Below are 27,950 nucleotides of genomic sequence, written 5' to 3' on the forward strand. Positions count from 1 at the left end.
TGCACAGCATGGAAACAACATGCCTGAAACTGATGTAAAAGCAAAGCATGTCACAAAAGAAGGCCAAGTAATAGATGGAAACAGGAGCATATGTATGTGAAAAAGAATTGGCAGCTGTTTGGAACATCCTCTTTAATAAAGTCAAGTGAATCTACGGATAGGCAGCAGCTCAAAGGTTCAGACTGGAGATCCTACCAACAACAGACACACTCTCTGCATGACAGCTGCATTGAGTCATCCCATCTGCTACAATGGCACAGTGCCTCCTTGCTTACAACTTCTTTAACTCTACGGGAGCCAAGCAAACATATGTGAATAGATGAGAAGCCTGCGTAGTACTGCAAGTGTCATTGTTTGCTGGAGGCTCCTCTTCTGGGACCACACGGTGTCCTCGTGCCTCTTGACACTGTATATCACCAAAAAGGGAGAGGTGAGCAATACCTTAGATGAAAGCAAGATGCTGAAGTCAAAGTGATGAGGCTTGAGGAGAGGCAAGTTGGTAGAGTTGTGGTAAAAGCCTTATTAAAAGCTGAAGGACCAGCTCCTCAGCTGGTGTCAGTGGGCACTACTCCTATTCACACCAGCTGAAGACCAGGCCTGAAGTTTGCAGGGTGGCCTTCTGGCAGACAATATGCACACTTTTAAAAATGTCAGGAAGACAAAGTACACTTGACGGTGTTAGCATCTGTGTTATTATTTATAATAATAAATTAACACGTTTTTATCTGTCATCTTCCTCCGCTCCCTTTCGAAACATCATCAGTTCATCAGTGACTTATACTGCACTGAAGTATATAGACCAATGTTTTCAAATGTGGGTGCATAAAGTTAGGCATTTAAATCCATATTTATGGACCGGAATACATGACCTGAATTGGAGAGGTGCTGAACATCCACAGCCCCGCAACTGGCTTCAATAGCAGCAGGATCAAGCCCTGGACTGTTTGAAATGTGCTCTTTTCCATGCAGAAAAGTTAGAGGTCGTTAGTGTTTCCTTTAACTTTGCCTGCCTTTGTTAGGGAAGCAGATTTATGTTTTTCTTCTCATAGTGCCAGTGGGATAATAGCTAACTTTATCACATGGTATGTACCATGAAATATAATATGTATCATACCTCTTCCCTGGGGGCCTAAATCTGAACCCAACATCAGAAACAGTAGCCAAAGGGATTTGCTTCAGGGTCAAACCTTGTCACAGGGTGAGGTATGGAATCCTCCGCCCTGACCTGCAGTCGCTGCCACGCAACAAGAACACAGCCACTTCTGGGGGATAGGAAGGAGTAAAGGGAATGGCCAGTCTTTCGGCCCAGGGAATCTTCTTTGTGCACTGGCCTGCTGGCAATACCTCCAGTGCTCAGTGCTTCACTTCTGTTGTTCCCCGTGGAGAATAGTTCTCCACCCATGAATGTGCTGGAGTGAGAAGAATCCTCCTGAACGTGTTTTCTGTGGCTTGGCCTAGCTGTGCAACCGGAAAACTGTTTCCCTGCTGCTTTCGGTCCCAAGATACAAGCATAAGTAGGTTCCGGATTAGGGCCCTGAGATTAAATCAGTGATAAATGTGGACTCTATTTACCTTGTTTTATGAGTGTTTTTTCCTAACCCAAGAAATGGATCGCTATACTTAGATACTGTGCTGCTTAGTGTACTAGGCTAGCATCTGAGTGCATTTTAAAGGCCATATCGTTGAGTAAAATTCAGTCTAAAATGCAGCTTTGTAAGTATAAATTTATACAACAGAGACTTTTTTGTTTTGTTTTGTTTATACACTGCCTACACTCCTACAATGGAGCTTAATCTGTTCTGAACATCTGAGAGTTCAGGTTTTCTAAATGCTGCTCTCATGCAGATAATATAAAAAATAATAAAAATGGTATGCTTTTTTATTTCCAGTGGAAATAGGTTTACTTTTTGCAATCCAAACTTTGTGGTATCATGCTTTATTGCATGAGAACGTGAAAGAAAAATTGACTAACCTATTTTCAGTTTTCAAGCTCAGAGAAATGCAAAAAGTGACAAGAAAATTATATTTTAATATAATTCTTGGTAATTATTAGTAACTTAGATAAAGACATTTGATTTACACAAATGTTTTATTTAGTTTCCTACTGTCTGATTACAATTAGGTCAGGAATCTACTGAAGACATATTAGTTCAGCTATTACATTGTCACATGACAACTTTCTGCATAAAATCTTTTGTATTTGAATTAAATATTTTGCTTAAATTAAATACACAGAGCGATTATAATGCTTTATATAAGAACAGATATACTGTAGTGTTTTGGTCTATAGATGTCACTACTGAGTCATATAATGGAACACTGACACAATCTTGTTCACTCATGCAGTGATTCCTTTCCAAACTGTTTGTAAGCAAATGGTTTTCCAGGTAACAAGAAATCTTCCTAATAGGCTGGCATCATGATATAATGCCAATGGCATTGTCAGTTTCGCATCTCGTTAGGCCACTCTGTGTGTTTTGTCCAGATCTTTGAATGTTCAGAATGTGTCTGAATTGGGGAAAAAAAAAACCCCCACAAACCACCTCATCTTGCAGATGCAGTACTGACACCGGAACACAGAAAATATGTGGTTTTGTGATACTTACAGTTGTCTAATAGGCCCAGTGACAGCATCCACAACACTAAATTTGTTCCAGGTTATTAATTTTAAACAATGTTCATTAATGTTACTCATCGTTACGAAAATGAGTGTGCAAGGAAACTGGAAGTTCTAGGAACTGTTGGGTTCTATTTCTAACTGCCACTGACCTTCAGTGTGAGACTGAGCAGGAAACTTGGGGCCAACAGTATGATCTTGAATCGTGATTAATCAGTTTCTTAATCATATGCTGCCCCAGGTTAGCTAGCAGTATGGATGTCATACTGCTTTCCCACCTCACTCAGTCATTGGGTGAGTCAGTTACTGTTTGTAAAGCACACACAGTCTCTTAGATGACAGATTATATAGAAATGTTAAGTATCGTTATCATGCCTATTCTTAATTTAGTGTCATGCGATTTTCTTTTCTAGTGATGAGATCAGTAAACTCTGGTGTACCATCTTTGTAAATGTCTGAATTGGAAATATTTTCTAAGGGTCTAGACCAGGGGTGGGCAAACTTTTTGACCCGAAGGCCACATCTGGGAATAGAAATTGTATGGCAGGCCATGAATGTTCACAAAATTGGGGTTAGGATGCAGGAGGGGATGAGAGCTCTGGCTGGAGGTGCGGGCGCTGGGGTTGGGCCAGAAATGAGGAGCTCAGGGTGCGGGGGGAGGGCTCTGGGGTGGGGCTGGGGATGAGGAGTTTGGGGTGTAGGAGGGTGCTCTGGGCTGGGACTGAGGGGTTTAAAGGTAAGGAGGGGGATCAGGGTTGGGGCGCTGGGAGAGGCTCTGGGGTGCAGGCTAAAGGCGGCGCTTACCTCAAGCGACTCCCGGAAGCACTGGCCATGTTCCCCCTCCAGCTCCTACATGGAGCCACAGCCAGGCGGCTCTGCGCACTGCCGTGTCCGCAGGTGCCATCCCTGCAGCTCCCATTGGCTGCAGTTCCCGGCCAATGGGAGCTGCGGGGGCGGTGTTTGGGGCAGGGGCAGCATGCAGGGCGGAACCCCCTGCCTGCCCCTATGCACAGGAACCAGAGTGGGGCCATGCCGCTGCTTTCGGGAACCATGTAGAGCAGCCACCAACCCTGCTCCCCACCTGGAGTGCCGTAGCAGGGCAAGCCCAGCTGGAGCTCAAGGGCCAGATTAAAAAGGCTGGCAGGCCAGATCCGGCCCGCAGGCTGTAGTTTGCATACCCCTGGTCTAGACACATTTATTTATTCTGCACGGAAGCCCTAAGATAAGTGTGGGCGGCTTCTCTTCATGTGCAAGGTCTTTGAGTAAGAAGTGCTGCAATGATGTAAAATCTTTTTTTAAAGGCTTTCTCAAGGACAGTTGCTGATATCGGAAGGTGAAGGATAAGTTACTGACTGTAACTGCTTCTTTGGTGGTGTCCTCTGTTGGGATTGAACCCAGGACTCTTGATGTAAAAACATTTGGCTGTACTCCTGGAACAAAAAGATCAACTCTATTAGGGCACAGGCATTTGCAGATGTATAAGCTTCTTATGAGGTCTGGCCACCAGCTGGGGACAAACTCTCACATTGCTATTAATGTGGGTCACACTTGCATGCCAGAATTCCTATGTGACACCCAACCCCAAGTGACTCTGTTTCAATTTACCGGACAGCTACTAAAGTAACCCAATTGTAGCATGTGTTGACAGTTGTATTTATAGGCTCCTGTTGTTACTTTTGTTTTTATTTTCCCAGGTTATCAGTGTAGTTGCCTCTCTCAATTCACAGGAAGAAATTGTGAATCGGAGATCACAGTGTGCTTTCCAAATCCGTGTCGGAACGGAGGGTCATGTGACCCGATAGGCAATGCCTTCATCTGCAATTGCAAAAATGGACTGACAGGAGTAACGTAAGTGAACTACCAGTGGGGTTTCAGAGTAGCAGCCGTGTTAGTCTGTATTCGCAAAAAGAAAAGGAGTACTTGTGGCACCTTAGAGACTAACCAATTTATTTGAGTATAAGCTTTCGTGAGCTACAGTTCAGTTCATCGGATGCATTCCAGTGGGGAATTGTCATCTTTGAATCATTTTAATAGGAGGTCTTTTTTGCATAGGGCGTCTTGTACCCCAAAGCCTCTAGTTACCTACAAAGTATAGCCAAATCACGTGGCTTACCAAGAGGCCATATTAACATGATCCAAGAAATTCATGAGGCCAAAGTTTTCCAAAGTGGGTATTTAAAATTAGTTTCTGAAGTTGTTGTTTAGCTCTGGGAGTTCAGTGGAAATTGGGCACCTAACTCCCATAGGCTCCTTTGAAAGTCCCATTAAGGCAATGGAAGCTGCTGGGTGCTCATCAGTTTTGAAAATTAGCTCACTTATTTAGGCACCTAAGTCTTGACTTGGGAGCCTAACTCAGTGCATCCATTTTTTAAAAATCTTGTTCTCCAGCAAATATCTGTTGCAGAAACAGAAAAATCCCCTAACCTGCTCCGCAACTTGCTTCCCATGTCATCTATCCACTCTCCTGTTATAATTCCTTCAGCTTCATTGCTTACCAATTCCCCTCGATATTTCAGATTCTAGTTCTCCTTTCTTCTGCTTTCTCTTACATTTGTTAATTCTACCTCCAGTCCTAAATAACTTTTTATACTCCCCAGCACCCATTCCTTTCCCATATTAGTACAATTTTGATATCTCTTTTTCCCCCTATTCGTTCTCTTTCATTTCCATTCCCTTTCTCTTCCCAAACCATCTAAAATCCTATAGAATTTAATAGCCAATGCTAACCTTTTGTTAGGTTATTTGAACTATTCTGTGGAATTGTACAGCAGGGATATCAATTTGTATTGAATCTCGTGGGATGGTCCAAAACACCTACAGAAAAGTTAGCATTTTTATTACAGTCTCTGAGCCTGATTCATCACTGTATTGGTCCAGTTTTATACCGATTTCACTCCACTGAAATCAATGGAGTTGCACCAGCATAAATCCTGGGAGTAATGCAATGGTGAATCAGTCCTAGGAGCCTTTTCCTGACGAGTAGGATTAATCAGTTCTTTTCTCCAGTATGTTTTCTTGTCATTGACTTAAAAAGCAGCAGAACTTGTTTCCCTCTTTAGAAGATTTTAAATGTTGTAATGTGGCTGGATAATAATATGTTCATTTGCCAGACACTGGCAGAGTACATAACACAATTGCTGCCTGGACAGCCTAAATAAATTATTGTAAGTGGTGTTGATTGCTAAGGTTTCTCCTCCAAGATCTGTATCCATGTCTTGTTCTCTTAAGGTGCGAAGATGATGTCAACGAATGTGAAAGAGAGGAATGTGAAAATGGCGGCTCCTGCATCAATGTATTTGGCTCGTTTCTGTGTAACTGCACTCCTGGATATGTGGGCCAGTATTGTGGCCTCAGGCCTGTGGTGGTACCCAACATACAAGCCGGACATTCCTACGTCGGCAAAGAAGAGCTAATAGGAATAGCAGTCGTCCTTTTTGTCATCTTTGTGTTGATCATCCTGTTTATAGTTTTCCGCAAGAAAGTGTTCAGGAAAAATTACTCACGCAACAATATCACCCTGGTCCAGGACCCGGCTACTGCTGCTCTGCTCAACAAGAGCAACGGGATCCAGTTCAAGAACCTAAGGAACACTGGGGACAGTCGCAATATCTACCAAGAGGTAGGGCCACCACAAGTCCCTGTGAGGCCCATGGCCTACACCCCTTGCTTCCAGAGTGACTCGCGGAACAATTTAGACAAGATAGTGGATGGACTTGGAGTTGAGCATCAGGAGATGACAACGTTTCATCCAGAGTCTCCTCGGATACTGACAGCAAGGCGGGGTGTGGTGGTGTGCAGTGTGGCTCCCAACCTGCCAGCCGTGTCTCCCTGTCGATCCGACTGTGACTCCATCAGGAAGAGTACCTGGGACGGCGGTACTGAAAGTGAGTCGCGTCATTAGATGCCGGGTGTTACTTTCCCTTTCTGACACGTTATAGCAGCTCTTGTCAGAGTACAGCAGTTTTAGGAGCTCAAGGGTGGCAGGGTGAACCAGGATGTGCTGTCTGGTTAACGCTAGGTGAGTTTGACAGGGAACACTTAATGAACCGTATTGAAAGCAGCCCAGACTAATGTACACAGAGAAAGTGCTGGTTTAGTACTGAAAGGATGTAATTAGGATGAGGCTAGGTAGAGAAGTGCCCTATTTAGGTCATCAAAATATGGCGGCCAACCTACTTTTTATATTCGTTCAGGACATTTGAGGAAGACTGCTCTGAGGACTCCTGCCGCATGATGCAGCACAAGTGTCTTTCTGTTGAAAAGGAAAATTTTGGCCTAAGTTTCCTGACTCTGAGCTCTCTTAGCTTGAGCAATCAGTCGTGCAAGGGGTAGTTAGAACTAGACTAGATAAGGCACTTAAAATTTACGCAGGAAATGAATTAATAAGTACTTTTTATTTATGCTGCTCATCGGACGAGTGTAGGCTGCTCTTATAACCACATTTTCAATCTATTTGTCATCTGTGCTAAATATTAAAACCTTGTACCGTCTGTTATTTTCATATTTAAACCATTTGTGCTCCCAGTGCTTCTCTTCCCTTTTCACTGATAGCAAAGCACATCTTCAATTTCTGTACAGTCTATCCACACATGGGATATGATACAGTTTATTGCATCAGGAAATAGCAGTTTCCAAGGGCCATATATTAGGCTGTTTGTCCTCCTGCCTTTATCGCAAGACAGTGCTTGATAAAATGCCTTGTATTAGGGCATGGGTCCTCAAAGTTTTCTTTTTTGCTCATCTTTTTTTTTTTTCTTCTTAATAACCTCATCCCTCTTTTATTCTGTTGCATCTTGAAACCACTGTTTTGTAGATTAAACTTAAAACTTCCAAATGAAGGAGCCCATACTACAACCTTTATCTTAATATGGGAAGTCCCATTGTTCTGGAAATTATTGAGAACAAAGGGACAAGTGCAGAACTAGCGTAACCTTTTAATTTCAATTGGGTGGTGTAAATGAGGTCAGAATTTAGACCAAATATATTTCTAGCATTGTGAAGTACAAGGATAACCTTTATTTACTGAGGATATAATTCTTAAGCTTTCTGGCAGTGTTGTAATTTTTGACTTGCCACTTATATTGCAGACAACAGCATTTGCAGATATAGGTATGTTTTTCTTACCTATAAACATGCTTTCGTTGATCTAAAGAAGAATACAGACCTAAATATCCTTATTACAGAATGTAATTATGTCACTTTGATAGTTGTTTGATTGGAAATATATATCTGTCTGTGTTTAATTACGTGTCTTATATGGTGTGTTTGTATCTTTACGTGAAGGAGAGAGGATATATACCATAGACGGCAGTTAAATTAAGTACCTCTCTGAACTGTTCAGGAGTTAGGATAAATTGTCAGGTGCTTGAAGAGGAAAGGCACTGGAAGTGCAAAGTATAATCACTGCGACTATTCACCAATGGCAGAGCAAGTAGAGCCTAATTCAAAGGCCACTGAAGTCAATGGAAAGACTCCCATTAACTTCAATGGACTTTGTAGTAGGCTCTGAGTGAGATTCTGCCCCAGGACAGTGAACAGTAAAGATCAATGTAATTATGATCTATTGTATAAGATATTTATAGCACCCTTTTGATTCATAATTTTAATTAGTTCTGATCCCACACAGCATTCAAATGAGAAAATTTAAAACACCTGCTGCTTCATTGCTTCGGCTGTCGTCAGCCATTTCAAAACTTGTCAAGTGTTTCAAAAACATAATTCACATCTCTTGATTGGCTGTCCACTTGACCAATAGATGAGGTCATTTCCTGCCATTGAAGTAAATAATTTTATTCCAACAAAAGCAAGAGGGAACTACTCGTTTGCAACATTTAACTCACTCTGCAGTGGTATATTTAGACATGTGCATACCTGTACAGTACCATTTTGCTTTGTTTTTTGCTATCGATGAAGGTAAAGAGGTTGATGACGCTGAAGAGGTGACCTGTTTTGCAGGAAGTAATAAAGGCAGCAACTCTGAAGTTCAGTCCCTCAGCTCTTTCCAGTCAGACTCGGGTGACGATAACGGTAAGAAGTGATTACAGCATTATTGTATCGGGGATGAGTTATCAGCAGAGGTTGCCACATCTTGTAAACCCATCCACAGCCGTTATAGAGAGAGGGCTGGAATCTGGTAGAAAATCTAGTGCAGTCTGAGCACAGGCTTGCAAGCACAGAGCTCCTGGGTTCTAAACCTCTCTGTGATTCTTTTTTTCAATTAAAGGAAAGATCATTGAAACCTTGGTGCCCTGAGCTGTCATATGGGAGACCCAGCTTTACAACACGCCCAAAGGTCCAGAACGCAAGGAATATAATGGACCTGGATATAGAATTTCTATCACTCAAAAGCAGCAGCGTCTTTCAGCCTTGGAGCAATATCTTTTTCATGTCTCAAGAGTCAGTTCAAAGGGAAATCCTGTAAGGTTTGCAAAGTCTCATTTAGGATTCCCAACAAAAAACTCCACTACCTTTCAGTGAACAGTCAGTGATGACTGTCACGCTAGTAATCACAGCTGGATGAATGATCAATACCATTACATCCCAACTCAGAGAAAGTTGGTTGCCTGCTCTCATGTCTTAGATTGTTACCTTGGTGGTTGACAGAAGGTTATACAAGGGATGAATATATGCGGCCTAAAATTAAGCAGCCGATCAAACCTCTATTCCTAAGGACTGCATATGTTGATCAATGGTCTGAAATAAAGCTAGATGCTACTGCCATGAAAGTGGGTGCCTAATTCAGATGCATCAAGAAGAGTATCACAAAGAAATTGTTCTTAGAATCCTCAACAATCAATTAATGAATCCTCTGGAGATCTACTTCCCCAGTCGTTGTGTACAGCTCTTCCTTAATTACTCTTAAATATTAGAAAAAGTACTTAAAGTGAAGTGCACTCACAGCTCCTTTTGGTTAAGCTGTGGCCTTTTACCCACAAGCAGCACAGCAATTGTTTTTGTTGCACTCACAAGTGCGTTTCCTGGGGGGCGGGGGGGGCGGGGGGGAATTGCCTCGTCATCAGATTACGCAGATTCTTCTTCAAGTGACGGTCCCATATTATATTCCATAAGCGCACCATGCATACGCCCTGGCTCACCTTGCGCTTCCAGACCAGGGGATTAAGGGTGGGGCAGACTGACCACCTCCAGTGTCTTTTATCACTGCCACATGGTCCAGGTGGGAAACTTCAGAGTCCGCAGCTTCAGCTTCCTTCTACAAAATATGAATCATCTAGTCCGTAAATAGTTTAAAAGTTCTAATAGGTTTTAATCATTTTAATCTTTTTTAAAACTTTTAAAACTATTAGCACCCCACTTCCATCCCATTTGGGTACTGGACTATGCCCAGAACTCCAGGCTTCAAACTCTGTGCTCGCCATCCTTCCCAGTCAGTGATGACCACCAGTGCTGCCTTGGGGAAACTCACATTGCAGCGAGGTGCAGTATCTGCTGATTGTTCCCCAGCCATACCTGAGAAGGGCGGGAACTTCATCTCTGCAAATCCTCATGGAGGCCATGAGGCCCCAGTTGGACCCAGGCCCGGGAACACGCCCACACACACCCCGTACATCAGCCTGATTCAGCAAAGAGTGCGCCTACTGCTGTGAAGTCTGACTCTGGTGTGAGAGAATCTGCCTGCACGGACCCTATGGTGAGGTCTTGTCAGGAAGCTAGGAAGCACTCTTATAAGCATGAGACTAAGTCTTCCTCTAAGTCCACTTGAAAGAAGTTGGACTCAGCTGTAAGCAAGTCCACTAGCTTGGCCTATGAGGATTTAGTACATCCTAAGTCCCAGAGGCACAACAAGAAAGTCCGAAACATTGGGCTCCATTGGTAGTGGACCATGGTCCATTGGCGCTGTCATCCCTAGCTCCTCCCAAACCCCAGGATCCGTCTGCACCGATGAAGTCTAATCACCGCCAACTTCAGATACCACCCTGCTTGCCAGCTCTGATGGCCCAGACAAACAGAATCCCTCTCACACCAGGGAGATCTGAATCTGTTGCTGCTCCACAGGACATTTTTGCTCTCAAATGTTCTCCTCTTGGGCAAACCAAAGAGGCGTTCTCCCAGAGACTACAGATATTCTTCTCATCTTGGACTGTATCCTGTCTTTGTCCATCAGCTCCTTGCAAATACACTTGGTGGTGATGAGCGCATACAATCCACCTTCTCAGGGCTACTCGGTCTCCACACAGCCGTGGACCAATACATTCTGGAAAGGCTAAATCAGAACCTTCCCACCTTCTCAAAAGCCTGCCCCCCAGTGGGACCTGAACTGTGTTCTCTCAGTACACACAAGGCCGCACCTTTGAGCCTTTAGCTACTTGCTCCATGTCCCTCCATTCTAGGAAGGTCGCTTTCCTTGTAGACATCATCTCAGCGAGAAGGGTTGGTGAACTTGGAGTGATGATGGCAGATCCTCCATACACTATATTCCATAAGGATATTATACCTACACCCCAAATTCACCCCTAAAGTAGTTTTGGTATTTCACCTTAACCAATCCATTCTCTTACCTGTGTTCTTCCCAAAACCACACACTTCCACAGAGGAACAAAGATTCCACTCCCTCGATGTTCAGCGGGCCTTGGCTTTTTACAAAACCAATCAGGATGTCCCGCGACTGTGCATCACTACAGCAGAAAAAGTTAATGGACGCACCATCTCCTCTCAGAGAATCTCCAGTGGATCTCTGGCTGCATTCTACTCTATCCGCTTTTGAATCCCCAGCCTCCGTGGGGTAAGAGCGCCTTCTACCAGACACAAGCAACAACTCTGGCATCTCCTCAGGAGGTACTCTTCCGGGACATCTGTAAAGCAGCCCCATGGGACTCCATTCACACATTTGCAAGACATTATGCCCAGGTGCAGGACTCTTCTGTTGATGCCTCCTTTGGGACAGGATTACTCTGCTCAGCCCTACAATCTACATCCTTACACCCTCCTACTTAGGTACTGCTTGTCAGTCACCCACAATGGAATACCATAGGGATACCATCACTTGAAGAAGAAGAGGAGGTTACTTACCTGTAACTGGAGGATCTTCAAGATGTGTGGTCCCTATCTGTATTCCACTACCCACCCTCCTTCTCCTCCGCTTCAGATCTTATCTGATTTGTCGTAGTAAAGCAACCAGAGAAGCGGTCAGTCCAGCCTGCCCTTTATAAGGTGAGGCATGAGGTGTGAGGCAGGGGGCATGCGTGGACCAACAGACACTGTTTTCAAATGTTCCTGCTCTGGGCTCATGGTGCACATGCATAACCCACAGAGGAATACAGATAGGGACCACGCATCTCAAAGGACCTCCAGTTACAGGTGAGTAATTCCTCTTATTCACTTGACTCAATCTTTTCATCCATACCTTTAAAAATAGAAATTTCAGACATTTTGACCTTTTCTGTGGCACTCATACCCATAGAGTCTGAGCACCTCCCACACAGGAATGAATCTATCCACTCTGCTCCCTTGTAAAATGGTATTCTCCCCATTTTTCAGAGGAGGAAACTGAGGGACAGGGAGATGAAGCATCGCACAAAAAGCCTGGCATAGCCTGGAACAAATCTGTGAATCTACGATCTCCTGAGTCTCAGTGCTGCCCTTTAACAAGAATCACCCTTCCTCCTTCCATTGTAAGATGTTCAGAGTTTTCAAACCCCAAAGTATAAACACAATAAAAAGCTTAGAATATGTGTTCCTGGTGATAAAAAGTAAACAGTCCCAATCATACCTTGTACCAGTGTTCGGTTGAAATTCTCCTCTTGGATCCATACCCCGTGTGGAAGGAGTGCAGAGTGTATAATTGATGCCTGCCCCATGGAATGAAGGAGAGAATTTTACTCTTTCTTTCACAGACAGGGTAGCAATTTGGCTATCTTTTTAATTCATAGGCTACAAAAAATGCTGACTATAGCTGGATGGTAGCTATCAAACAAATGACTGTTTTCCTTTTCCTTTATGTCTGAATAAACTGAACACATTCAAATGTTCTTGTCTAATTGATTATTTTTTCTCCCCTTTCAAAATAATTAAAAGAAAAAAAATGCACATTTTTATTTAAAACAAAAAGAGCAAAGACTCAGTTTCCTTGCAGTTAAGCTTCCGTGCAGTTCAAGACCAGATTTCAAAACTGGCTGTGTAATCCTGCATTATTTGTTGCACTTCTGTTGCATTTGCAAAACACGCATTTGCACGTATATGCAATTACCTTGTACGCCAACCAAATTCAAATTAGTGTGAATGCAGGCTTTTCAGGTACCTGATCCTGTAAGTCAGTGGCAAAACTAGGGTTGCAAACGCTCCAGGATTGTCCTGGAGTCTCCAAGAATTAAATATTAATCTTAAAAGATTATGGCATCTGATGAAACGTCCAGGAATACTTCCAACCAAAGTTGGCAACCCTAGGCAAAACTCCTCTGGGGAGCTGGATTGGACCCTTTGTGTCCACACACATTTTGTGGAAGCAGTATTTAAAATGTGTCAGTTAAGATAAGAATTCTAGTTCAGTGTCTACTGTAATCAAGGTTCAGAGAGGATAGGAAGGCCTTTTAGGTCATTGGCGTCATCCCACAGAAGTCAGTGCAGAATAGCATATCCTGTTTTTTCTGATTTTTTTCAGCATAGGACCCCCAAATAGGAGGCAGACATACATGGACACACACACACAGGGGGTAAGGAAGCACTCTCCTTTTAAAGCAGTTAAGTGTTTCTCCAGGAGCAGGACTGGAAACAAGGCTGGAGCAAGAGCAGGGCCTGTGGGTCCCGTCACCACTATCCAGCAGGGGAGTATTCCAAGTCATTCTGTGACGTTGGGCAGACTGAGCTACTGTTTCTCCTGTGAGGCTTATATAGGTGCCCTGAGAGTCACCAGAGCAGCTCCTGGCTTGTGCATTGACTGGAGCCTAGTGAGGAATGACCCATCACTGCAAGTGGTTTAATCAGGCTCTAGTTCAGGGATGACTCACCACCTCACATTCCCACACCGGCGTTCCATTCTAAAGCTAGTGAATGAATCCGTCTTGCAAGGGTCACAGTGTTTGCCCCCGAAACTGGATAGCTGCTCACCAGCCACATCCTCAAGGAGACACGAAGGCGGAGTCATTATTACACTTCTTCCCATCAAGGTTGTGCATGACCCTGCCTGCAACACTGACTGTCCTCTTCTGAGACTGGGCAAAGTGTTGTGTCATGTTGCAAAAATTATTAGCAAAACTGGGTTGGGTTGTCATCTTCCACTGACTCGGGAAGCCTGTTCCATATATGGAAGCAACAGAGCTCGTCTTACTGTAGCTGGGAATAGTTCCTGTAAAAGTGCCGTTACAAGCAAAAGGCATTGCTTCTTTCTCCTAAGAGAAACGTCAGACTGTTCATTCAGTTTGTGTCAATACATTGGTAGGCAGCATACGTTCCCCCGAGTGTTGTTGGTTTGGGGCTTTCTCTGTGGATTTCCATAGCTTTGATGGGTTCAGCTCATAACTCTAATATTTCTTTTGAATGCTTTTTATTGTGAACATTTACTGTGACTGGTTTTTGTTAAGGTGACTTTAAGTCATTTTGAATGTGTTTAAATTGCTTGTCTCAGTTTGTTGTGCTCAGAATAATTAGCATTAATTTTCATAATCAAAAAAGGCAAACGATGTCTTAAAATTCCTTATTCACCTTAATGGGAAAAGAATGCCTGCTCTCAGCACAAAGGTTTTGAGAGTGCACTTTGAAGGCAAGTTACTGTTTCCTGTAAGAAGGAATTTTGAATGGATGGGCTGAAGCAAATTTAAAAGGACACTGTCAGGTTACTTGTTATATTGGGGGTCTAGGGTGGGTGAGTTGGTTCAGGGATCAGAGGGACCATTCACTGAGACCCCTAGTTTTCTCCACAAAAGCTGACCCTGTTCATGGATGCTACCCCTTTCATATTGAATCAGCCCGAGGGATTCCCTCCAGAACAGCATGAGGAGACTGAGTGCACAGCCTCTGCAAGTAGTTCCAGTCCCTGCTGTCTCTTCCAACTGGTCTGAGAACCCAAACTCGGATCCCGTGGGGAAGGGAAACTCCTTAACATAAGCGCGGCCATACTGGGTCAGTCCAAAGATCCATCTCGCCCACTGTCCTGTCTTCCAGCAGTGGCCAATGCCAGGTGCCCCAGAGGGAATGAACAGAACAGGTAATCATCAAGTGATGCATCCCCTATCGCCCATTCCCAGCTTCTGGCAAACAGAGGCTAGGGACACCATCCCTGCCCATCCTGGCTAATAGCCACTGATGGACATATCCTCCATGAATTTATCTAGTTCTTTTTTGAACCCTGTTATAGTCTTGGCCTTCACAACGTCCTCTGGCAAGGAGTTTCACAGGCTGACTGTGCATTGTGTGAAGAAATACTTCCTTTTGTTTGTTTTAAACCTGCTGCCTATTAATTTCATTTGGTGACCCCTAGTTCTCGTGTTATGAGAAGTAGTAAATAACACTTTTTTATGTACTTTCTCCACACCAGTCATGATTTTATAGACCTCTATCACATCCCCCCTTAGTTGTCTCTTTTCTAAGCTGAAAAGTCCCAGTCTTATTAATCTCTCCTCAGATGGAAGCCATTCCATACCCCTAATAGTTTTTGTTGCCCTTTTCTGAACCTTTTCCAATTCCAATATATCGTTTTTTGAGATGGTGCGGCCACATATGCACGCAGAAGTCAAGTTGTGGGCATACCATGGATTTAAATAGAGGCAGTATGATATTTTCTGTCTTATTATCTATCACTTTCTTAATGATTCCCAACATTCTGTTTGCTTTTTCCACTGCCATTACCATGTGAAGCTGACCCTGGTTTTTAATGTTTTGTTTTCAACTCTTTCTTGTCTCACAGATGCTTCACACTAGCATCACATTCCCTTCTGGTTTTGCCTTTTTTTTTTTTTTTTTTTAATTTGCCAAGCATTTGCATTAGCAGAGGGGTGGGCAAGATTTTTTTTGTGTCTCCAAATTGTGCGTGCCAAATCTTGAGCTAGTCAGCACTGCTAGGCTAAGCAGTGACTCTGTATCTTATGCTGGTGGAATCCTGCTGGCCCGGCGGTGGGGGGCACTTCACTGCATCTCTGGAAAGGCACCTCCACTTAGTGTTCCCTTCACCCTCTTTCCCCAGTCATGCGGCAGCTAACCATATAATGGAGGATTTTTTATCCCTCTCTGTTACTTATGGTGCATTAACAGATCTGGGACTCACTTATTTATATGATTATAATCAGTATCACGATGGCATCTATAAGGTCAACACAGCTCAAGGATATGGTTTATTTGGTTAACCAGGCCTCTCTCTGCTAAATGACTGTCAATAAGGGATGGGCTTAAATATCATGAGAAGAGAGGCTATTTCTGGATCAAAAAAGGGACCCCTTCCCAGGAGCATTAAGTTGGATCATGGTAATTAGAGATGGGAAAGACTATTCATTCATGAAGGGCCAGCACCAATTTAATGCAAGTCTTTCCACTGACTCCAGTGGGCCTGGGACCATGCCTCAATTGCAAGGGGCATAGCCTCTCATCAGGAGAAGAATGGGATATTAATCAGAATAATGTTGCACATTCAGAAGCCTCCTATGAAAGCTTATTTGCAAAAAATGTCAAGTCCTGGTTTGCCAATCTGTGAGATCAGGGGAAGGTTTAGATAAGCATCTGAACTTGGGGTAGCTCATCCAGTAACCAGGACCTTTTGGAGTCCAATCATTGCTACTATCAAGGTGTCTATGCCATACAATGCAGTTTGGTCCTGTATTTAACTGTGATTGGTCTAAATTAATTACTGGCAAAACACGTTTCGAACCCACAGGACATTCAACATAGCATTTTATTTAACATGGGTCGGAATTTGGGCTGAAACCATTTGACAGTGTCCTAATTATAGCAGCACTGCTTAATGTCATTGAGGTACTATACTGCAGGGTACGCACAGTAAATAAGTAAAATATCTCTATTATGAAATAGATTAAGTTGAAGGCTTAGCTCCATTTCAGATCTGTGTGATTGCCTCAGAGATAATGATTCCTTGGAACGCACCGCACTGTCTCTAGTGGCCTTTGAGCAAGAATTTAATTAGAGATTAGTATCTGGTAAAACCAGATACTACTTTGGTTAATTGAATCAGCTGGACAGTCCTGTTTGAATTTAGGAGTTGATATTCATCATTGCATGTGCCTTTTTGAAAGTAATGCTTTGGAATTTATCATCATGTCCTTTTCCATTTGAAAAATATACAGGATTATCTGAAATGAAATGTGTTGGAAACCACTGCATAATTCATGAATTGTTTGACAGCCTTTTTCATGCCAGTTCTGTTTGAGAAATTTTAATGTGGGAACATATTGTGTGTGTTTTTAAATACTAACCTAAAGCTGTCCTTCTCCTCCCTTTATTTTCTGCTCTCCCTTTTCCACAAGCTTCCATAGTGACTGTCATACAGCTTGTCAACAATGTAGTTGACACTATAGAAAATGAAGGTATTTAATTTTTTTTCTTTATTATTCTGCAAACATTGCCTCCTGTATTCTTTGTTGAAACACTACAGCAGAACCTCACTAATCTACACTGACTGGCAAACCCACTACAGATGACAGCTTTACAAATTAGCAAGGTTACAAACAAACAAACAGCAGAATAAGATCTAGGACGATGCATCACAAAATCTACTTTGGTAATTGTGGGTGCCATCCAGGGTACAGAAAGGCACACAGGGCTTGATCCTGTGCCATTCAAGTCAATGGGAGTTCTTCTGTTGACTTGATTGGGAGCAGGATTAAGCTCATGACGTAGCCAAACTGCTGTGGCTGTCGTAAGGTGGATGCTGGGGGACCAGGCATGGGGACTCTTTAACCCCTGACCACAGGGGAGCTAAGTTCTGCAGCTCTTTATGCCACAGGACCACATGGAGAGGAGGTGGGGGCTGAAGGTAGGCGTGGGCAAAGCCAGATGGTCCCAAATGCCACAATGCCAACACACAGGTTGTGCAGAAAGCTCTGGATGCTACTACAGAAACATGTCCTGGTTCTCAGTTAGAGTGAGGGTTCCATAGCCCCCCATTGGAGGCAGTGTTGCCTAGTGAATAAAGCACTGGACTGGGACTCAGGACAACTGGGTCTGTTCCCACCTGGAACACTTAGCTTGCTGGGCAAGTCTCTTCGCCTCACTGTGCCTCAGTTTCCCCACCCGTAAAGTGTGGATAATTATACTCTCCTTCTTTGTAAAACACTTTGAGATCTACTGGTGAGAAGTGCAATATAAGAGCTCGGTTTTATTATTTATTTGCTAAGCCCATCGAGTCTGGCTTGCTCAGGATTTCACCCTTATTTAGCAAGTATAGTTTAGTCCAGCCTTACAGAGTGCTGCTAGCCCAGGCTGAGTAATGTTTAAGGATGGGCAAATAAAATACTGATGTCATCATTATAATCACAATAAATGGTGAGCTAGTTGATTTTGTGCCCAGGCTAGTATATTTTCATGGCAGTTTTCAAAGGTTCATGTAGCCGGAATTGTTTATGGTACAGTACTTGAATGTACTTGCTTATTTCCTGAGATCTAAGGATATACCCTTAGCAGTTGTCTAACATATACAATGTTACAAAACTAATACAATGAGGTAATCAATGTTAACTAATAAAATAGACTCCACCCCAAATTAAGCAAATAAGAAACAACGCCAATACCTCAGTGTCTCAAGACAAAAACTTGAAAAACAAATTGGCTGCACACCATGCCTTAAGGTCAGTGGACTCAAGAAAACATAGAAATAAATTTCAGAAGCCTCCACTGAAAATGTTGTGCCCACCTGCAAACTCCTGATGTGAGAAGTAGGTAGAGTTGGGTAAAAGCAATGGATTCTTAGGATGTGTCTACGCTGTGAAGTTGTCGATGAAACGTTTGTCTTTCACGGGTACATAAAAAAGCGCCCCCGTGAAAGACAAAAGTTTTGCCGACTCAAGTGGCAGTGTGAACGCGGCTTTGTTGGCAGGAGCGCGACAAAGCTAGCGCCGCTCGCGGGGCTGCAAGTATTTTGTCAGCAAAAGTGCCGACAAAGTACCGACAAAGAGTGTTTACACGTGCTGACTTTTAGCGATAAGGCTGTGTCGACACAGCCTTGTCGCTAAAAGCTGCGTGGCGTAGACAAGCCCTTAGTCACATGAAACCTCACAACAACATCTGCTGTCAAACCCCTGCTGGGAAGTCAGGGGCAGGGGTCAGAGGGCACTATTTCATGTGGGAATTGTGGGTGGTGCAGGTCAGCAAATTAGTGAGGTTCTACTGGGTAGTGAAAAGATGCAGCTGCTTAGGTACCTGATGCACCTTGGGTACAGTATAATTGCACTGACGGAAGACAGCTGGGAGGAGAGCACAATACTGGTTACCAACAAAGAGTGTTGTCAGTGTAATCCAGAAGTCCCCAAATTGTGTGGCGCACCCCCCAAGGGGGGCACAGAGGAACATTCGGGGGGTGAGGCTGGGGCCCGGGCCAGCCCCCACGGGGGGTGGGGAAGGAGTGCCACCCAGTTCTGCTCCTGGCCCCAGCGCTGGCCCCGGCTGCCAGCCCTCGCCCCTGGCCAAGGCTCCGTTTCCGGCTCCGCCCCCTGCTGTGGCACCAGCCTTGGCCTCCTTACCCCTGTACCTCTGTCCCTGTCCCCCCTCCCAGAGCTGCATCTCAGGGTGGGAGGCACGAGGTAAAAGTTTGGGGACCACTGGTGTGATCATTTGTTTTAGGCTCTTTTTGGACAATATTTGGATGGCTAAGGGTGGTTCAGACAGTGCTGCCAAACCTGCAGCCTCCAGGCAAGCATGTCCCCAGCCACCCCAGCATTATCAGAGACCAGTTGGAAGGCTAGCATGTTGTTTACTAACCATGCTATGTTACCATGTAAACTGGACAAATGGCTTGGTGCTGAATGAGAGCTCTGTGTGATGTTAATAAATTGAGCCACCAGGGAACTGGGATGGTTCCCCATGCCCCCACACACACTTTTATCTCGGCCCTGGCTGGGATACATAGATTAATAAATTTTAAGGCCATAAAGTACCCTTATGATGATTTAATCTGACCACCTACAATAACAAAGTCCATAGATTTTTGCTCAGTGATTCCTGCATTGAGACCAGTAACTAGTGATTGAATTATTAGAGCTTCTTTTTTAAAAAAAGATCACAGGTTACTCTCCTCCCAGTTAACGCAAAACCTTCATTCCTCTTCTCTTTCCTACCCCATATTGGAATCCCCCCCCCCCATCAGCTAGCATGGCAGAACAGTTTAGAGGTCAAGGGTGTGGGATTGGGAAGCACGCAATGTTGGGTAGTATAGCTGATGACCCCATGGAATGGCTTTCTGTTCTATTCAGGTTTTTATACCATGCCCATCACCATGGTATCTGAACTTGAGTGGGCCCAGATTTGTTTGAACTGGCCCTGAGAATTGTAGATTCTTATTTTTCCATTTCAAAGTGAGCAAGAGAGAGAGAAATGTATTATACAGTTATAAACCTTACAGACTGTGGGTGGCCCTTTCATACTAAGAATTCCAGCTTTAATTTAATTCCATATTTGTTAAGGGAAGATAGATCATTAAGAGGATGAAAGGAAAGGAATATGACTTACTGATACAAGTGACAGAATGTTTCCATGTTTGACTGGGCAAGGCTTACCTGATATGTTAAACTATGGCACAATTAAAAATGCTAATAAAACTACGTACAGCCAGCTGTATTTTAGACATATGCGTGCTAAGAGTTGTATTTTCACTTGTAACTCTATGCTGGTAGCAAGCTTTGAATTACCAGCTTTTACTTTTCACTTTGTATCTAACAGTGTCTGTTATGGATCAAGGACAGAACTACAACAGAGGTGACTTTTCTGAGATGCTTTCTGCCTATTGGACTGTGTCAGGGTGGGGAAGGCATTGGTTTTTGTTTTCTCAGTATCAGTATGCTTCATCTCTCTTCCCTCTTCCGGATTATATTATGTGCAAATTCTGCATGCATGGGAATTTTGCCATCCAGTGTTTACTTCAGGGGCCGTCCATACTTTTCGACCTCTCAGCCGTTCACTTTGTGTGTCCTGCGTATTTTCTTTCCTGAAACAAAGTTGTTTGGGGGTGACAGACGTGCTATTTTGAGCATGCTGGATTTTTTGTAATGCCTCGTGAAAAATATTAATTCACAGATTTCTAGCATTTTGATTTTTTAGACTCATAATTTCTAATACACTTACTTGCATCCTTCAATGTGAAATGCTTTCAGATGGTTATGTTTTGTTTCTTTTAATCTTTGTGTTGGCATCGTGATGTAAAGTTGTTTTTCCCCCCTTTGGGGAGAGCATGGCTGACCAGTTTTAGCAGGTTATGGAGCATGCTGATTATATTTGCATCTGTGGCTGAAATTTGCTGTGAATATTTTCTCTGTAGCAGGTGCATGCAATAGGTTTTGTTCTTATTAGTTACTGTCCATCCTAAAGAGTTTGTTCCCCTTTACAGCTTATCATTGGGACACCTCTGACTGGATGCCAAGCGCTCGTTTGTCTGATATTGAGGAAGTGCCCAATTATGAAACAGCAGATGGAGGCTCGGTGCATCATGGAAGTAACAGGGAGCTGGAAACTGATTACTACCTTGGTGGCTATGACATTGACAGCGACTATCCTCCTCCTCACGAAGAAGAGTTTTTAAGTCAGGACCAGTTACCGCCACCTCTACCCGAGGATTACCCAGACCAATATGAAACCCTTCCACCATCACAGCCAGTCTCAATGGCTAGCACACTCAGCCCAGATTGCAGACGGCGGCCACAGTTTCACCCTAGCCAATACCTCCCTCCTCATCAGTTTCCCAATGAGATGGACGCTGCTGGGTCTCAGACTGTGAATGAATTTAGTACTTTTGCTGTTGTCCCAGGCCAAAGCGTGGAAAACGTTAGTGCAGGTAAGATGCCCTTATCCTTACACAACTCTCTGGATGCCTCCTCATCTGACATCTCAGCTAGCTGCGGCTTTGACGACTCCGAAGTAGCCATGAGTGACTTTGAAAGTGTGGAGGAGCTCATCCTAGATAACATTCACATTCCATTTGTGGAGACCCAGCATCAGACACAAGTGTAAAGGAGACTTTTTTTTTTTTGGTGGTCATTTGGTCCAATTAACAGTATAAATACTGAGAAGACATTTTGGTAAAGATATATCTATGTATATTGGGCAAGGCAGAAATCCAATATAACCTATTAACTCGTTCAAAAATGATACTGTATGTGCAGACACAAAGAGACCAGTTGTGTTAAGCTGTATGCCACAAAATTGTTACAGACAATCTGGAGAGTATGTACCATCTATTTATTCCCAAGAGTACACTCACAGAGTTTCTGAGGGGGGAAACAATTTCACCTTTTAAGTTCCCTTTCTTCACCTCCTATTTTATTTGGTATTGTATTATTAAAAGTGTTACAATCTCTCCCGGCAGTATTAAGAAACGGGAGGATGATTCCAAGAGGCACTGTTGCATGAAATTTTAGGTCCACTAAAGAATTTGATCATATGTAAAACAATTCCATTGGTTTTATTTAAAAAGCATTTCAAAGTCGACTTATCGACATGGATATCTGTCCATAAATAACTATTTATTTATGGTTTTGTTTATATATCACATCTAATTCTAGCTTGTGTGCATCAAGTAAGACAAATATATACATTATATATTGTACACCAAACTAGACTAGGTTGGTTGCCATTATTCAAACTTACTTTCAGATGTTTGTGTATACATTGAATGATGAGACTTTCCAAATATTGCGACATTTAACCCGTGCGAGTATGACTCACTAATGGCCAAATTCTGCCCTTAGATACACGTATGTAACTCCCAGTGATTTGTGTACAGAATGTGAATGCGTATCTGAGAACAGAACTGAACCTGAACTACCACATTTTGCTGCTTTTATTTGGGGCTTCTTTGCAGCTTTTTAACAGCAGTCATAATGCTGTCATAGTCCGGTTAAATTAGTTTGTATTAATTTGCATACGCATTCTGCTATAATCTTAAATTGCTAGATCAACTACAGTTTCAAAAAGGCCTGCCCTCGAGTTTGTGGAACAAATCCTCTGCTGGTGTAGACTGGGGTAGTCAGTGGAGGTATTTTTGTTTACATCAACATCAGCTGAGTACCTGGCCCTGTATTCCCTCAGAACGCTCAAATAGTATTCACAGGGTTAAAAGCACTTTTGTATAATACCGTAAAATGCAAAAACAACACATCAGGTTAATTTTGGCATTTCACATTAATCATCCAGAGCAGGTTAAATGCAATATGGAAATCTTTTTTTTTCCACTCAACTGCAGTAAAAATATATATGTGCCCTTTACTCAGTGCTGTGAAAATGTGTTTACTACAGTTACGAGTAGTTCTACAGCTTTATATATCTCTGTAGCTGTATGTTGTACATTGAATAGGAGGAAGTCTTCACTTTGCATTCATGTTTACTATCCACATCCTTCCCTGGCAGAACTCAGTCGTTCTGAAAGTTTGTTGAACAGATAGAAGTTATAGATGAATGGATGCTCCAACAGGTTTTTCATGCTGCTGCCTTATCCTGTTTCTTGGTCAAATAAGTTAACTGGATCGTTTTTGAGATTCTTGACTGAACTGAGTTTTACCCATTCGGTTGTCATAAGTCAGTCTTATTTCTTATCATACTGCTGGTGATTATTCACAAGTTTTCCCAAAAGAAAATAGGTTATTGAGAATGTTACTTAAATAGTTGTGTAGCTTGTGACACTTTTAATAAAACATGGTCTCTAAAATTTGCAGTGTAAACCTGATATTTCAGTGCTTCCCTCCGGTATATCATATATCAGTAGAAGTTTGGTTTTACTTTGGATCATACAACAATTCTTCATTAAAAAACAATCCAGTTACAGTATGTAGAGGTACATAAATAAATAAAGTGGAATTTAGGCAAGAGAATGTACTGCACCTACAAGTATTATGAAGTACTTGCCTGCATATAGTTCCTGTTCATTGAATTTATGACTGTCACTTGGTCTCCTCAAAGTGCTTCTGTAAGAGTGGTATGTTCTAAATGTGTTCATGGTACATTTTGATCCCCTTTCCCTCCCACTCTCCCACCATTTTAAAGGAAAAAAAATACAGATTTCAAGTATATCATGATTGCAAGGGAAATGAGGGATTTCCCTGCAACCCATGAAATAGTTTGGCTCGGGCCAAGGCACCGATTCAGTTCTGCAGCATGACCATGCCCTGCTCAGAAAGTTCACATTACAGAGAAGCGGTTGCAAGGAATAGATTAGTATTACTTCAAGGATAGGAATATTTGAGTTTAAACAAAATAAAAAAGCTGCACTTTTAGCTGTTGTGCAATAGTTTTAATGCTGATATGAATTTAATACTCTTTTAGCACATGGCTGTGATGTACATGGGGTTTGCTTCAAGTCAACTCTTCTGTACTACACTTTGAGCTATTATGCAATGAACTCTCTTTTTGCCCCCAACTAGTTATTAAATATTCTCACCATCTTCATCTGTAGAAAACATCTTTGGGTAATAGATCCCTGAGACACTGGTATCTAAGTTATTTTCCGTATAGGGACATATCAAAAGTGTCACAAAGGGAAACACAATTGGTAACATAGCAATTGCCATACCAGAAAATACCAATGGTTCTAACTAAGCTTGTTGCCTCAGTAATATCTTGTGGGCAGTGAGTTTCACTGGTAATATACACGTAGCTTCAGTATATACTTCCTTTTCTGTCTTTTAAATTTTGTTGCCATTTCATTTAATCAAGCGCCAATTTGTTAATGTGTTATGGGGAAGGGGATATGGGAGCACCTGATAAACCTTCTCCGTACCATTCATGATTTTATATACCTCAATATCGCCTCCTCTCCAAACTAAATAGGCCTCTTGTATTCAGTCTTTCCTCAGACAGAAACCCCTCAATGCCTGTCCCCACTTTTGTTGCCTTTCTGGTTCTCTTCTAGTTCTTTTCAATGACCAAACTTGAATGCAGATCTCAAGGTGAAAACCTTTCCAAGCATTACAGCGTGCAATAACATTCTCACATTACTTTCTGTCTCCATGTTAATACAACTCAGCATCTTATTTACCTTTTTAATTAATGGTGTGCTATGATTAACCCTGATTCTCTCACCTGGGAGGTGACAATATGAACCAAATGAGTGCATGAGTAGTTAGTTTACACTGTTCCATCTGATGTATATTACTCTGTCGTATGATGGGTTTTTTGTCTGTTGCCGTCTTGTCAGCTGCCTAGTTCAGCCTTTGCTCAGAATCCCTGCTAGTCTTGACTAACTATCATTGTGTCTGTACAGTGTCACAATTCACATTCCTGTAGATGGCTCCACTACATGATATTTCCCTTCAGATTCTGTTTTCACAGAATTACTACAATATCAAATGATGATATTCCACGGCAAAACCACAGTCCTCTATGGTAAATATACTCTTCGCTTTTTATTTTTAAAAAAAAAAAGGCAGCAACTGCTCAGAAAATAAATTCATATCTTTATCAGAATTTCTTAGACTTCCAAGATGCTTGTGGGTCTTACTTATCTGATGCATATTTTCTATTTTTGACAAAGGGTCAGATTCTCATTAACACCAATGCTCCTTTAAGGGCCTTAAAGTGGGTGTCAATGCCATTTACACTGCCAAGACCCTCTAAAGTGGCCTTAGTGTAAAGGAGAATCTGGCAAGCATGGGTTTTTTTTTTTAATTATCGTTAACATTTTGCCTTCAGTTATGAGCTTCTGAGGGGAAAAAAACTAGTACTCCTGATCTGGCTCCTTTACACTGGGTAAAAGGGCCAAAGTGGTGTACAGGGACCCTAAAAGTCCCATATACAGGTGGGGGAGGATTTGCCTGGCACAAGCGCTGCAGGAGACAGCCATAGGGCTGCCCTTCCAAGGGTCCTTTCTCAAGGCAAGGTTTGGAAGACAGGAGCAGCCCATGGTCAAGAAGACACAAAGGTGGTTTAGAGATCCCAGCTCCACCTGGGCTGCACCTCTCAGAGGCACAGCACAGAATTTCACCACAGTTGTTTAAATTTGGTCCTCAACAAAAAAAATTCTAGCCTGTTATAAAGCCTTTGATATGTTACATGACAATTGTTGTTGTGCCTCAATACAAGTTCCAATGGAAAAGGCAGGTCTAGCAGGAATGGTAAATACATATTTGTGTAGCAAGTCATACTCCTGTTTGAAAATCATGCCATGATATTTTAACCCCACAACCCAGGAGTGACTCAAGGTTCAGTGGACCGTTACTGTTCATTACTGCAATGCTTTCTTTAAAAGGCTGGTGTCATTCATAATTAAGGAAAATAGCTATTTTAAACCAATAGAGGAAATGCATCTTTGTTAGATCAATATTACCATTTTAGCCTTTTTTTTTTAATTATTACAGGAGTAATTATGGAAGTTAAAAGGTTCTAAAGGGGAGAGAGACTTCTTTAGGTTCATGATGGTACCTGCTCTATGGTATAGTTCTATGGTATAGTTCTCTGCTTTTTTGCAAGTTTGCATCTCTGTCCTCTCAGTACACATCAGTGATACAACAATCCCTAGAAATTAACAGTATTCGCATTATTGTCCATTGCCTTTAGCCTGTAGTCTGTAAACTTGACCTACAAAGTCACCCATTAACAGAAGGGGCATTGATTTACCTATAGCCACATCTTACGGGGGAGGAACAGGCGGGTGGGCGGGGAAAGAATAAACGAAATTCATTTCTTTATGTAATAACAAAAAGCAATAATTACAAATACGTAGTATTATGCGAAGGCCATAACTTGTCGTTACCAGTGTTAAGGATGCACTTGAATTGTATTATGGGAATGAGATTGGAACTCTCAGTACTGTAATTATTCATCTGTCATATGAATACCTGAATTGCTACTATTTAATAATTTTATGAGCCCATACTACTGCTTTTCAGGAAGTGACAAATGCATTTAGGAAATGGAAGCAGTTCTCTTTAAAGCACTGTATCAGAAAGATTGTCTTGTAAATTTTACCTGTTGCAAGCAGGCTGGTTTGTAAAAGATGTATGTTTTGGTGTTTAAAAAGAAGTTTATAAAAATAATGTATATAATGGTTTCAAATTACCAGGCTTTTGTAGATATTTGATGCCAATTGGGTCGCTTTAAATTTTTGTTTGATATAATTAAAAGAGAGTCATCCAAGTTGGTTTAAACTTTTAAGGTAATGGCAAAAAAAAAGTTTAGATTTGAAAAAATGGTACTTTTTAATCATTTCAAATGTACTGTAACTTTCCTTTTGGTTCAGCTCTTTTCATTTAACTTTTTCTGTTTTTAAGAAGATGTTTTTTATTGACTTTTTTTAAATCAATGTGTTTTGCACAAAGACTTAGAGACATGATTTTTATGCCATGTCAAGTAGCTGTTAAGATACATCATTTTTTCATTGACAAAAAAAAACCAACCTTATGCAAAGGAGAAGGTAATCACTTCGAGTGGATCTCGGCCCTCATCTGAAGATTAAATGTTCCTTCATAATTGCTGTTGGCAGTGTTGTCTTGTGTTCTTTTGCTATAAAAAAGAAAAAAAGTGTACAGGTTTGTAACTGCCAAAATTTGCTAAAGTTGATGGTTAAAACAAGTTTAAGTAAAAAAACAAACAAAAAAAAAAAACCTACTTGTGTTTACTATTTATTGACATTTTCATTAGGACACATTTTGAAAAGAGGGATTCAGATGAGGCATATAAATTCTGCCAGCAGTCTAGGGGAAATTCACATTGCAATGTATAGTTCTCCCTACTGTATGTTGTAATCCAGAAAGCACTGCGCTTTTCAGATTCCTCAAATCCGCCTCCTTGTTATAGCGCAGTAACAAAATGAGACCCTATTGTGCTAGGCACGATATATACAATTATTTTAAAAAAGTCCCTGTCTCAAAGATCTTTCAGTCCACTCAGAGTTTTGTGTACAGGGGTTCACCACATCAGAATTAGAGGGATTCCCCCACCCACAACATTCAGTTAACTCTAGACACGTTTGCTCAGATCTTCCGACCGCCCAGCTCCAACGTGCTGAGAAGAAACACCAGCTCCAAGTAGGAAGGGAAACCGTTTCAGAGCCCTTCAAACACATTTTAATCCTGTTTACATAACACAACCATATAATTTTTTAAAAAATGACTCCCATACAAAACTGGAGAATGGATTTAGAGCACTCACACCACTAAATTGGAGGAGTGATGTTTTTCATAAGACGGTATCACATTAAAACCATATGAGACTTCGAACAGTCTTTGAAACTAAACCACTG

General features: G+C 42.1%; 1 protein-coding gene across 6 annotated transcripts in view; it reads left to right on the forward strand.

The window, feature by feature from the left end:
- The window catches only part of FAT3 (FAT atypical cadherin 3), a 558,201-nt gene extending 531,707 nt beyond the window's left edge, over positions 1-26,494 (forward strand). For 4 of the 6 annotated variants that reach the window (XM_074956538.1, XM_074956563.1, XM_074956554.1 and 1 more), the window contains 6 exons: positions 4,312-4,465; positions 5,846-6,501; positions 8,531-8,644; positions 17,041-17,100; positions 20,447-20,482; positions 21,111-26,494. In XM_074956538.1, the coding sequence (XP_074812639.1) occupies positions 4,312-4,465; positions 5,846-6,501; positions 8,531-8,644; positions 17,041-17,100; positions 20,447-20,482; positions 21,111-21,730 (1,640 nt within the window). In that variant the 3' untranslated portion in view covers positions 21,731-26,494. The remainder of the gene's footprint in view (positions 1-4,311; positions 4,466-5,845; positions 6,502-8,530; positions 8,645-17,040; positions 17,101-20,446; positions 20,483-21,110) is intronic. The other 2 variants (XM_074956570.1, XM_074956579.1) reach the window with 1 other exon arrangement.
- Positions 26,495-27,950: the final 1,456 nt, after the last annotated feature.

This window comes from Natator depressus, chromosome 1, assembly GCF_965152275.1.
Source record: "Natator depressus isolate rNatDep1 chromosome 1, rNatDep2.hap1, whole genome shotgun sequence".
Lineage (NCBI taxonomy): Eukaryota > Metazoa > Chordata > Testudines > Cheloniidae > Natator > Natator depressus.